General features: G+C 40.4%; 1 protein-coding gene and 1 pseudogene across 2 annotated transcripts in view; one reads left to right on the top strand and one right to left on the bottom strand.

Moving 5' to 3' along the window:
* Window positions 1-2391: 2391 nt before the first annotated feature.
* On the bottom strand, window positions 2392-4166 carry LOC114887519 (annotated as a pseudogene).
* Window positions 4167-10373: 6207 nt separating this feature from the next.
* Window positions 10374-12189, top strand: part of ELMOD1 (ELMO domain containing 1) — a 57434-nt gene continuing 55618 nt past the window's right edge. For both annotated transcript variants that reach the window (XM_029208728.1, XM_029208727.1), the window contains exon 1: window positions 10374-10478. In XM_029208728.1, the coding sequence (XP_029064561.1) occupies window positions 10462-10478 (17 nt within the window). In that variant the 5' untranslated portion in view covers window positions 10374-10461. The remainder of the gene's footprint in view (window positions 10479-12189) is intronic.

The following is a 12189-nucleotide window of genomic DNA, read 5'->3' as shown; positions in this document are numbered from 1 at the left end:
ACTTATCCATTCTTCTGCCTCAGTTATTCTGCTATTGATTCCTTCTAGTGTATTTTTAATTTCAGTTATTGTGTTGTTCATCACTGTTTGTTTGTTCTTTAGTTCTTCTAGGTCCTTGTTAAATGTTTCTTCTATTTTCTCCCTTCTGTTTCTGAGATTTTCGATCACCTTTACTATCATTACTCAGGTAGACTGCTATTTCCTCATCATTTGTTTGGGCTTATGGTTTTTTACTTTGCTCCTTCATCTGCAGCATATTTCTCTTGTCTTCTCATTTTGTTTAACTTACTGTGTTTGGGGTCTCCTTTCTGCAGGCTGCAGGATCGTAGTTCCTCTTCTGGTGTCTGTCCCCAGTGGGTGAGCTTGGTCCAGTGGCTTGTGTAGGCTTCCTGGAGCAGGGGACTAGTGCCTGTGTTCTGGTGGGTGGAGCTGGATCTTGTCCCTCTGATGGGCAGGGCCATGTCTGGTGGTGTGTTTTGTCATGTTTGTGAGCTTAGTATGACTTTAGGCAGCCTTTCTGCTAATGGGTGGAGTTGTGTTCCTGTCTTGCTAGTTGTTTGCTGTGAGGTCTCCAGCACTGGAGTTTGCTGGGCGCTGGGTGGAGCCAGGTCTTGATGTTGAGATGGGGACCTCTAGGAGAGCTCTTGCTGATTAATATTCCCCGGGACTGGGAGTTCTCTGTTGGTCCAACATCCTGGACTTGGCTCTCCCACCTCAGAGACTCAGGCCCAAACCTTGTCCAGAGCAGCAAAACCCTGCAAGCCACATGGCACAGAAGGAAAGGAAAAAAAAAACAAAAAACAAAAAACGAACAAACAAAACCCCAAGACTAATGGTAAAAGCAAAAGCAGATACACACACACACACACAAACAAGAGAAAACAAAAAGGAAGAGAGCAACTGAACAAATAAATGAACCCAAAAATGAAAACAAACACTAAAAACTAAAGTAACAAAAATAAAAAACCAAAAACAAATCAAAAGCAGAAAGCAAACTCTAGGTAGGTCTCTAGACCTGCTGTGGGCACTGTGGGGCCAGCTCAGACTCTGACCTGGCCCAACTCCTGTGTGTACTTGCCCCCAAAGTCCACAGCCTCAATTGTGGGAAAGCTCATCTTTTCAGATATTCCACAGATGCAGGGTTTACCAAGCCGATTGCAGGGATTTAATCAAATGCCCCTGTGGCTGCACAGAGAGATTTCCCTTCCTCTTCTTTGGTCACACCACCCCTGGAGTTCAGCTTTGGTTTGGGCCCCACCAAAACCGAAGCATGTGGTTTTGGTATGTGGGCCACCTTCAGGCATCTGTTCTCCCCCCAGGCAAGAGGGCGAGAAAGCAGCGGCTGATTTGGGTTCACTTGCTCACTCAGGCCGGGGAGAAGGAGGGATTACAGTCACAATTGGGTTCTGAGGGGAGTGCCTGCAGTGGCAGAGGCTGGCAGGAAGTTACAACAGCCTGAGGCATGCCGTGCACTCTCCTAAGGAAGTTGGCCGCAGATTGCAGGACCCTTGGCAATAGAGGGCTGCAGAGGCTCCCGGGAAGGTGTTGGCAGTGACATGTGCTTGGTCTCAGGTTGCTTGGTGGCAGTGGTGGCAGTGGTAGCCGTCGCGCCCACCTCTTGGGTCCGAGGTAGCAGCCACGGCTTGCGCCCACCTGGAGCTCATTTAGGCTGTGCCCTGCTGTCTGTGAGCACACAGAGAAAGACATTCCTATGGCGGGCCCCTCCTTCTATTTGAGCACCCCACAACAATGGTCACTTACTCTCTGGTAGGCCCAGGCTTCTTCCCGGACTCCCTCAGCTGTGGCGCACTAGCCACCTCAGGCTGTCTTAATGCAGCTAATCCCAGTCCTCTCCCTGGGATCTGACCTCTAAAGCCCGAGCCTCAGCACCCAGCCCCCACCTGCCCTGGTGTGCAAACAAGCATCTCAGGCTGGGGAGTGCTGGTCAGCACTGATCCTCTGGACAGGATTCTCTCTGCTTTGCCCTCCGTACCCCTGTTGCTGCACTTTTCTCTGAGGCTCCAAAGCTCCCCCCGTCCCTGCCAGTGAGGGGGCTTCCCAGCGTGCGGAAACTTTTCCTCCTTCACAGCTCCCTCCCAGAGGTGCAGGTCCCATCCCAATTCCTTTTTCTCTCTCTTTTTTTCTTTTGTCCTACCCAGTTACGTGGAGATTTTCCTGCCTTTTTGGAGGTCTGAGGTCTTCTTAGCATTCAGTAGGTGTTCTGAAGGAGTTGTTCCACATGTAGATGTATTTTTAATATATCTGTAGGGAAGAAGGTGATCTCCATGTCTTACTTCTCTGTCATCTTCCCATATCCGTCCTAGATTTCCCTAGTTTTAACTTAATGTCCTTTTTCTATCCTAGGATCCCATTCTTGATACCACATTGCATTTAGTAATCATGTCTCCTCAGGTACCTCTTGACTGTGACAGCTTCCCAGATTTTCCTTGTTTTTGATCTTGAGAGTTTTGAGGAATACTGGATATTTTCTGGTATATCCCTCATTAGGTGTTTTCCTGGTGAAGGGTCTTGCCTCGATGTTGATGGCTGCCGACTGATCAGGGTGGTGGTTGCTAAAAATTGGGGTGGCTGTGGCAATTTCTTAAAATAAGACAACAACAAAGTTTGGTGCATCGATTGGCCCTTTCTTCCATGAACAATTTCTCTGTGGCTGTTTGATGGCATTTTACCCACAGAAGAACTTCTTTCAAAATTGGAGTCAGTCCTCTCAAGCCCTACCACTGCTTTATCAACTAAGTTTATTAAATCCATTTTTGTCATTTCAACAGTCTTCACAGCATCTTCACCAGGAGTTGATTCCATCCCAAGAAACCACTTTCTTTGCAACTCCTCATCCGTTCAAATTTTATGAGTTTGAAGCAATTTAGTCACAGGCTCAGACTTCACTTCTAATTCTAGTTTTCACCATATTTTCAGTTACTTACTCCACTGAAGTCTTCAACCCCTCAAAGTCGTCCATGAAAGTTGGAATCAACTTCTTCCAAAATCTTGTTAATCATGAATGTTCTCAGTAGCATCTAGAATGGTGAATCCTTTCCAAAAGGTTTTCAGTTGACTTTGAAATCCACTAGAGGAATCATCTATGGCGGCTGTAGCCTTACTAACGTATTTCTTAAATAATAAGACTTTAACGTTGGAATGACTCCTTGACCCATGGACTGCAGGATGGATATTGTCTTAGCAGGTATGGAAACAATGTGAATCCCATTGTACATCTCCATCAGAGCTCTTGGGTGACCAGGTGCATTGACAATGAGCAGTAATATATTCAAAGGAATCCTTTTTTCTAGCAGAAGTTCTCAACAGTGAGCTTAAAAGAGTCAGTAAACCATGTTGTAAACAGATGTGCTGTCATCAGACTTTGTTGTTCCATTTATAGAGCACAGGTAGAGTAGATTTAGCCTAATTCTTATGGGACCTAGGATTTTCTGAATGGTAAATGAGCACTGGCTTCAACTTAAGGTCACCAGCTGCATTGACCCCTAACAAGAGAGTCAGCTTGTCATTTGAAGCTTTGACACCAAGCAATGACTTCTCTTCTCTAGCTGTAAAAGTCTTAGGTGACATCTTCTTCCAGTAGAAGACTGTTTTGTCTACATTGAAAACCTGCTTAGAGGAGCCACATTCATGAATTATCTTAGCTAGATCTTTTGGATAACTCTTTGCAGCTTCTACGTCAGCACTTGCTGAATTTTGCACTTTGATGTTATAGAGATGGCTTCTTTCCTTAAACCTCATGAACCAACCCCTGCTAGCTTCAAATTTTTCTTCTCCAGTTTCCTCACCTGTCTCAGCCTTCATAGAATTGAGGAGAGTTAGGACCTTCCTCTGGATTAGGCTTTGGCTTAAGGGAGTATTGTGGCTGGTTTGATCTTCTAGCCAGATCACTAAAACTTTCTCCATATCAGCAGTGAGGCTGTTTTACTTTCTTTTTATGTGTGTGTTCACTGGAGTAGCACTTTTAATTTCCTTCAAGAGCTTTTTCTTTGCATTCAGAATTCAGCTAACTGTTTGACGCAAGAGGTTTAGCTTTTGGTCTACCTTGGTTTCAACAGTCCTTCCTCACTAAGCTTAATTATTTCTAGCTTTTGATTTAAAGTGAGAGATGTGTGACTCTTCCTTTCACTTGAACACTTAGAAGCCATGGTATGGTTATTAACAGACCTAATTTCAATATTCTTGCATCTCAGGGAATAGTGAAGCCCAAGGAGAAGGAGAAAGACAGGGGAATGGCTGGTTGGTGCAGCTATCAGAATATGCACAACATTTATCAATTAAGTTTGCCATCTTATGTGGAAGCAGTTCATGGTGCCCCAAAACATTACAATAGTAACATCAAAGATCATAATCACAGATAACAATAACAAATATAATAATAATGAAAAATATTGAAATATTGTAAGAATTACCAGAATCTGACATAGAGACACAAAGCGATGAAATGCTATTGGAAAAATGTCACTAATAGACTCACTTAGCACAGGATTGCCACAAACTTTCAATTTTTAAAAATATGCAATATCTGTGAAGACAGTAAAGTGAAGCACAATAAAACAAGGTATGCTTGTATGTCCAGCCTGTATTTAAGGGGTAAAGAGTTATGCTCCACCTCCTTGAGGACAGAGTATCTACAGAAATTATTTGGAATTCTTTTGTGTGAAAGATTTATGTACATTTATTTATGTATTCAGTCATTTATTTATATCAGTATAGAGTCATGGATATTTATTTTATACTTTGAGTTATTATCCAATAATACTTTATTTATTTTGTTACTCAAATTGTTCTGCTTTGACCATCAGGAACTCCTTCAGTTGGCTCCTGTGTTTATTTGATATATCCCCAGTTGTTTGTCTTTTGAGCACTTCCTTACTTTCTGGAACAAGAAGACACAGCAGGCTTACCTTGTATATTTCCTGCCCAAACACTAGAATCAGCCATTTTTCCAAGAAGCCCTGGTTCCTTTAACTGGAGAATGTATTTGAAACCATGATCTGGGCTCTGGGTGGGCACTAACAGTTTTTAATTAAAATTTGGATTTGTTTCTAAAAGACCCAAAAGTACAAGAATAATATACATTCCCACCACTCAAAATGAACACATTTTTCCTCTTTATTTTGCTTTTTAATAAATAAAACATTTATAAAATTGAAGGCCATTTTCCCAGTCCCTGATCCTAAAACACTCCCTCTTTTCCCAGAAGCAACCACAATCTTAAGTTGACATGTAGAAATTTTTTTCAAGCATGCATGAAATATTTACAGAAATAGCTGTGTATTAAAGAAAATACTGGCAAAACTCCCAACAAACAAAAGTCCAGCCACCAAATGGCTTTAGAGGTGAATTCTACCAAACATTTAGAGAAGAGTTGACACCTATCCTTCTCAAACTATTCCAAAAAATTGCAGAGGAAAAAATGCTTCTGTACTCATTCAATGAGGCCAGCATCACTCTGATACCAAAACTAGACAAAGATATCACACAAAAAGAAAATTACAGGCCAATATCACTGATGAACATAGATGCAAAAACCTCAACAAAATCTTAGCAAATTGAATCCAACAGTACACTAAAAGGATAATTTACCATCCTCAAGTGGAATTTATCCCAGGGATGCAAGGATGGTTCAGTATCCACAAACCAATCAATGTGATATACCACATTAACAAATTGAAGAATAAAAACCATGTGATTGAGAGGGGCAAGAGACAAGATGGCAGAGCAGAAGAAATTGAGCTCATCTCCTCTCATGAAAAAAACAAATTCACAACTAACTGCTGAACAACCATCAACAAAAAAGACTTGAACCTACCAAAAAAGATATTCTACACCCAAAGACAAATAAGCCACAACGAGATGATAGGAGGGGTGATTTTGCAATATAATCAAATCCCATACCTGCCAGATGGGTGACCCACAAACTAGAAAATAATTATATTGCAGAGGTTCTCCCACAGGAGTGAGAGTTGTGAGCCCCACATTATGCTCCTCACCCTGGGGGTCTGGTATCAGGTGGAGGAGCCTCCAAAACATCTGATGTTGAAGGCCAGTGGAGCTTGAATGCAGGAGCTCCACAGAACTGGGGGGAACAGAGACTCCACTCTTGGAGGTCACACACAAGGTTTCACATGCATTGGGACCCAGGGCAAAGCAGTGACTCCATAGAAGCCTGGGCCAGACCTATCTGCATTTCTTGGAGGGTCTTCTGGCAGATGGGGAGTGGTCATGGCTCACTGTGGGGGCGAGGGCACTGGTGGTAGCAGCCCCAGGGAATATTCATTGGTGTGAGCTCTCCTGGAGGACACCATTTTGGCATGAAATCTGGCCCCATGCAACAGCCTGCAGGCTCCAGTACTGGGATGCTCAGGCCAAACAACCAACAGGGTGGGAACGCAGCCCCACCCATCAGCAGACAGGCTGCCTAAAGTCATTCTGAGCCCACTGCCAGCTCTAAACACACCCCTTGACACAGCCCTTCCCACCAAAGGGATAAGACCCAGCTCCACTCACCAGTGGGCAGGCACCAGTTCCTTCCACCAGGAAGCCTGCACACCTTCTAGACCAGTGCCACTCACCAGGGGGCAGACACCAAAAGAAAAAGGAACTACATTCCTGCAGCCTGAGGAACAGAGACCACAGAGAAAGTTAGACAAAATGAGATGGCAGAGAAAGATGTTCCTGATGAAGGAATAAGATAAAACCTCAGAAGAACAGCTAAGTGAAGTAGAGATATGCAATCTACCTGAAAAAGAATTCAGAGTAATGTTAGTAAAGATGATCCAAGATCTTGGAAAAGGAATGGAGGCACAGACTGAAAGGATACAAGAAAAGTTTAATAAAGAGCTAGAAGATTTAAAGAACAAACAAACAGAGATTAACAGTATATATTCAACACCCATTTATGATAAAAACTCTCCAGAAAGTGGGCATATAGGGAAAGTACCTTTATTATAACATAACATAATAAAGATTATATATGACAAACCCACAGCTAACATCATACTCAACAGTGAAAAGCTGAAAGTATTTCCTCTAAGATCAGGAACAAGACAAGGATGTCCACTCTCACTACTTTTATTCAACATAATTTTGGAAGTCTGAGTCAGGGCAATCAGAGAAGAAAAAAAATAAAAGGAATCCAAATTGGAAAAGAAGTAAAGCCAACTTGGTTTGCAGATGACATGATATTATACATAGAAAATCCTAAAGATGCTACCAGAAAACTACTAGAGCTCATGAATGAATTCGGTAAATTTGCAGAATACAAACTTAATACACAGAAATCTGTTGCATTTCTATACACTAACAATGAAACATCAGAAAGAGAAATTAAGGAAATAATCCCATTTACCATCACATCAAAAAGAATAAAATACCTAGATATAAAGGTACCTAAGGAGGCAAAAGGCCTGTACTCTGAAAACTATAAGACGCTGATGAAAGAAATTGAAGATGAGGACTTCCCTGGTGGCGCGGTGGCCAATGCAGGGAACATGGGTTCGATCCCTGGTCTGGGAAGATCCCACAGTCCATGGAGCAACTAAGCCCACAAGCCACAACTACTGAGCTTGTGTGCCACAACTACTGAAGCCCACATGCCTAGAGCCCGTGCTCTGCAGCAAGAAAAGCCACCACAATGAGAAACCCGTGCACCACAATGAAGAGTAGCCCCTGCTCGCTGCAACTAGGGAAAGCCTGTGCACAGCAACAAAGACCCAACACAGTCAAAAATAAATTAATTAATTAAAAAAAAAAGAAATCAAAAATGACACAAACAGATGAACAGACATACCATGTTCTTGGATTGGAAGAATGAATATTGTCAAAATGACTATACTACCCAAGGCAATCTACAGATTTAATGCAATCCCTATTAAATTACCAATGGCATTTTTCACAGGACTGGAACAAAAAATTTTTTAATTTATAGGGAAACACAAAAGACCCCAAATAGCCAAAGCAATCTTGAGAAAGAAAAACAGAGCTGGAGAATCAGGCTTCCTGACTTCAGACTATATTACAAAGCTACAGTCATCAAGACAGTATGGTACTGGCAGAAAAACAGAAATGTAGATCAATGGAACAGGATAGAAAGCCCAGAAATAAACCCACTCACCTATGGTCAATTAATCTATTGACAAAGGAGGTAAGAATATATAGTGGAGAAAAGGCAGCCTCTTCAATAAGTGGTGCTGGGAAAACTGGACAGCTACATGCAAAAGAATGAAAAAGAATGTTAGGACATTCTCTAACACCATACACAAAAATAAACTCAAAATGGATTAAATACCTAAATGTAAGTCCAGATACTATAAAACTCTTAGAGGAAAACATAGGCAAAACACTTTACGACATAAATTGCAGCAATATCTTTTTCTATCCACCTCCTAGAATAATGAAAATAAAAACAAAAATTAAAAAATGGGGAACTAATTTTGCACAACAAAGGAAAGCATAAACAAAATCAAAAGACAGCCCACAGAATTGGAGAAAATATTTGCAAATGAAGCGACTGACAAGGGATTAATCTCCAAAATATGCTCATGCAGCTCAATATCAAAAAAACAGATGGCCCAATCAAAAATGGGCAGAAGATCTAAATAGACATTTCTCCGTAGAAGACCTACAGATGTCCGAAAAACACATGAAAAGATGCTCAACATCACTAATTGTTAATGAAATACAAAACTACAATGAGGTATCACCTCAGACTGGTCAGAATGGCCATCATCAAAAAGTTGACAAAACAATAAATGCTTGTGAGAGTGTGGAAAAAAAGTAAATCTTGTCCACTGTTGGGAATGTAAATTGGTGTAGCCAGTGTGGAAAACAGTATAGCCCTTTCTCAAAAAAATAAAAATATTACTACCATATGAGCCAGCAATTCTACTCCTGGGTATGTTTCCCCCCAAAAATGAAAACATTAAAAGATACATGCACCCCAATATCATAGCAGCATTATTTACAGTTGCCAAGATATGGAAGCAACTAAAGTGTCCATCAGCAGATGAGTGGGTAAAAAGGATGTGGTATATATACACAATGGAATACTACTCAGCCATAAAAAAGAACAAGATTTTGCTATTTGCAACAACATGGATGGACTTGAAGGGTATTATGCTAAGTGAAATAAGTCAGAGAATAACATAATGCATGATATCACTTATATATGGAAGCTAAAAAAAAAAACTAGTAAGTATAGCAAAAAGAAACAGACTCACAGATATAGAGAACAAGCTAGTGGTTACCAGTGGGGTGAGGGATGGGAGAGGGGCAAGAGACAAGTAGGGGATTAAGAGATACAAACTACTATATATATAATAAATAAGCTACAAGGATATATTGTATAGAACAGGGAATATATCCAATATTTTACAATAAGTATAAATGGAGTACAACCTTTAAAAATTGTGAATCACTATGTTGTATATCTGAAACTTATGTAATATTGTAAGTCATCTATACCTCAATTTTTTAAAAAGTGAAAAGACTGGCTTTTGTTTAGGCCAAGTTTCTGTATTCCCTGGGCTGTTCTAGTAGGTAATTGTGTCTCTGCCATAAGCCATTTGTCCACACATTTAGTACCTTACCTTGTTGTTGTAGCTAGCATTCCGTTTGTCTCTCTCTCATGAGGTAACTTCATTCTGCTATTTCTTCCAGCCACTCTCTCTTCTCTAGTCTGTTTCTTCACATCTCATACTAATTTGCTGCTTTGTAGGCAGCTTCTGGTGTCCTTCCTTGTTGGAAGACCAATAACTTGATATAGTGGATTTTGTGAAAGTATATTGTAAACTGAAATGTGCTAAACAATTATATAATTTCACTGTTTTATTCACGGAGCCCCCAAAAATGGGGCCGGGGGCATATCATTCATTTGTTTGGAGTACTTGCTCTTTATCAGCTATTTTTTAGCTTAGAGACATTACCAGTTGCTTTTAGTTATTTTTTGAGTTGTGCTTCTGGAAGGTTGAGGCTGCCAGATTTAAGAACATTTGCTATCTGGAAATCAGAATAGTTAATTTAATGGTTCTTTATTTTTATCTTTCATACAAATACTGTTCTTCAAAATATAGGAACAGTATCCAAAATAGAGGCAAAGTTTACTATTGAAGGGATTGCTCGTGAAACAAACAATTTCTCCAGCAAGTGACTTAAAATAAGAGACTAATTGTGTAATTATAAAGTGAAAGGCTTTAGCTGTAATTGCCATCCATTGAATTGTATTGCTGTGTGGGCAGTTCAGCTGGTAAAGTTCTGGGTGCATAGCACCTTATCTGCTTACTAAGGTAAGCAGAAATTTGGGGGTTGGGATTTCCAGCTCCATTAACAGTAAATATATCTAATTTCTTCCACAGCTTACATTTACTTTGACAAAGGCAAATTTGGAAGCAATTACTTGAGAACCATTTGTATAACACCTGGATAATCAAAACAGGCACAATGAAGCACTTCCTGAGGTAAGTATTTATGGTTTCCTGGGTGAGCACTCTGAAATGGAGAAACTTCCTTAACAATTAGTATATTTCTGTTCACCATTTGTGATCCTATAGCCAGTTCTCTAGGACTGCATAAAATAACATTGTATTTTGGCTAAGAACAATTTGGACATAAGGTTTCTCTGCCAACTCTATACCCATACTGATGCTAAGAGAGAGCACCTACAAGTAGGAGATTACAAGAGATTATAAAAGAATATAGGCACAAAACCATGGGGCAGACACGCTTTGATATCTTGTGTTTCTAAAGCCCCAAGGTTCAGGATTGAGGCGTTAGTAATCAAGGAATCAATATAATCTGTGTAGAATCATTTTCCTAAAAAAAGTAATTTTAAAAGTAGATTTTGGTTGGCTGGCCAACCCATACAGGCATTTTCAAATGTTCTTTTTTGGTGAAAAATATGTTCTAAGCTTTTGCTTTTCCTGCCTCAGTGATGCCTCTTAAATCTGCATTAATTTTTTTTTAACATCTTTATTGGGGTATAATTGCTTTACAATGGTGTGTTAGTTTCTGCTTTATAACAAAGTGAATCAGTTATACATATACATATGTTCCCATATCTCTTCCCTCTTGCGTCTCCCTCCCTCCCACCCTCCCTATCCCACCCCTCCAGGCGGTCAGAAAGCACCGAGCCGATCTCCCTGTGCCATGCGGCTGCTTCCCACTAGCTATCTACCTTACGTTTGTTAGTGTATATATGTCCATGCCTCTCGCTTTGTCACAGCTCACCGTTCCCCCTCCCCAGATCCTCAAGTCCGTTCTCCAGTAGGTCTGTGTCTTTATTCCTGTCTTACCCCTAGGTTCTTCATGACTTTTTTTTTCTTAAATTCCATATATATGTGTTAGCATACGGTATTTGTCTTTCTCTTTCTGACTTATTTCACTCAGTATGACAGACTCTAGGTCCATCCACCTCATTACAAATAGCTCAATTTCGTTTCATTTTATGGCGGAGTAATATTCCATTGTATATATGTGCCACATCTTCTTTATCCATTCATCCGATGATGGGCACTCAGGTTGTTTCCATCTCCGGGCTATTGTAAATAGAGCTGCAGTGAACATTTTGGTACATGACTCTTTTTGAATTTTGGTTTTCTCAGGGTATATGCCCAGTAGTGGGATTGCTGGGTCATATGGTAGTTCTATTTGTAGTTTTTTAAGGAACCTCCATACTGTTCTCCATAGTGGCTGAACTAATTCACATTCCCACCAGCAGTGCAAGAGTGTTCCCTTTTCTCCACACCCTCTCCAGCATTTATTGTTTCTAGAATTTTTGATGATGGCCATTCTGACTGGTGTGAGATGATATCTCATTGTAGTTTTGATTTGCATTTCTCTAATGATTAATGATGTTGAACATTCTTTCATATGTTTGTTGGCAGTCTGTATATCTTCTTTCGAGAAATGTCTATTTAGGTCTTCTGCCCATTTTTGGATTGGGTTGTTTGGTTTTTTGTTATTGAGCTGCATGAGCTGCTTGTAAATTTTGGAAATTAATCCTTTGTCAGTTGCTTCATTTGCAAATATTTTCTCCCATTCTGAGGGTTGTCTTTTGGTTTTGTTTAAGGTTTCCTTTGCTGTGCAAAAGCTTTGAAGTTTCATTAGGTCTCATTTGTTTATCTTTGTTTTAATTTCCATTTCTCTAGGAGGTGGGTCAAAAAGGATTTT

This window comes from Monodon monoceros, unplaced genomic scaffold, assembly GCF_005190385.1.
Source record: "Monodon monoceros isolate NGI ecotype Baffin Bay Population unplaced genomic scaffold, NGI_Narwhal_1 Super_Scaffold_7, whole genome shotgun sequence".
Taxonomy (NCBI): Eukaryota; Metazoa; Chordata; class Mammalia; order Artiodactyla; family Monodontidae; genus Monodon; species Monodon monoceros.
This window is presented reverse-complemented; position numbering and strand designations above follow the sequence as displayed.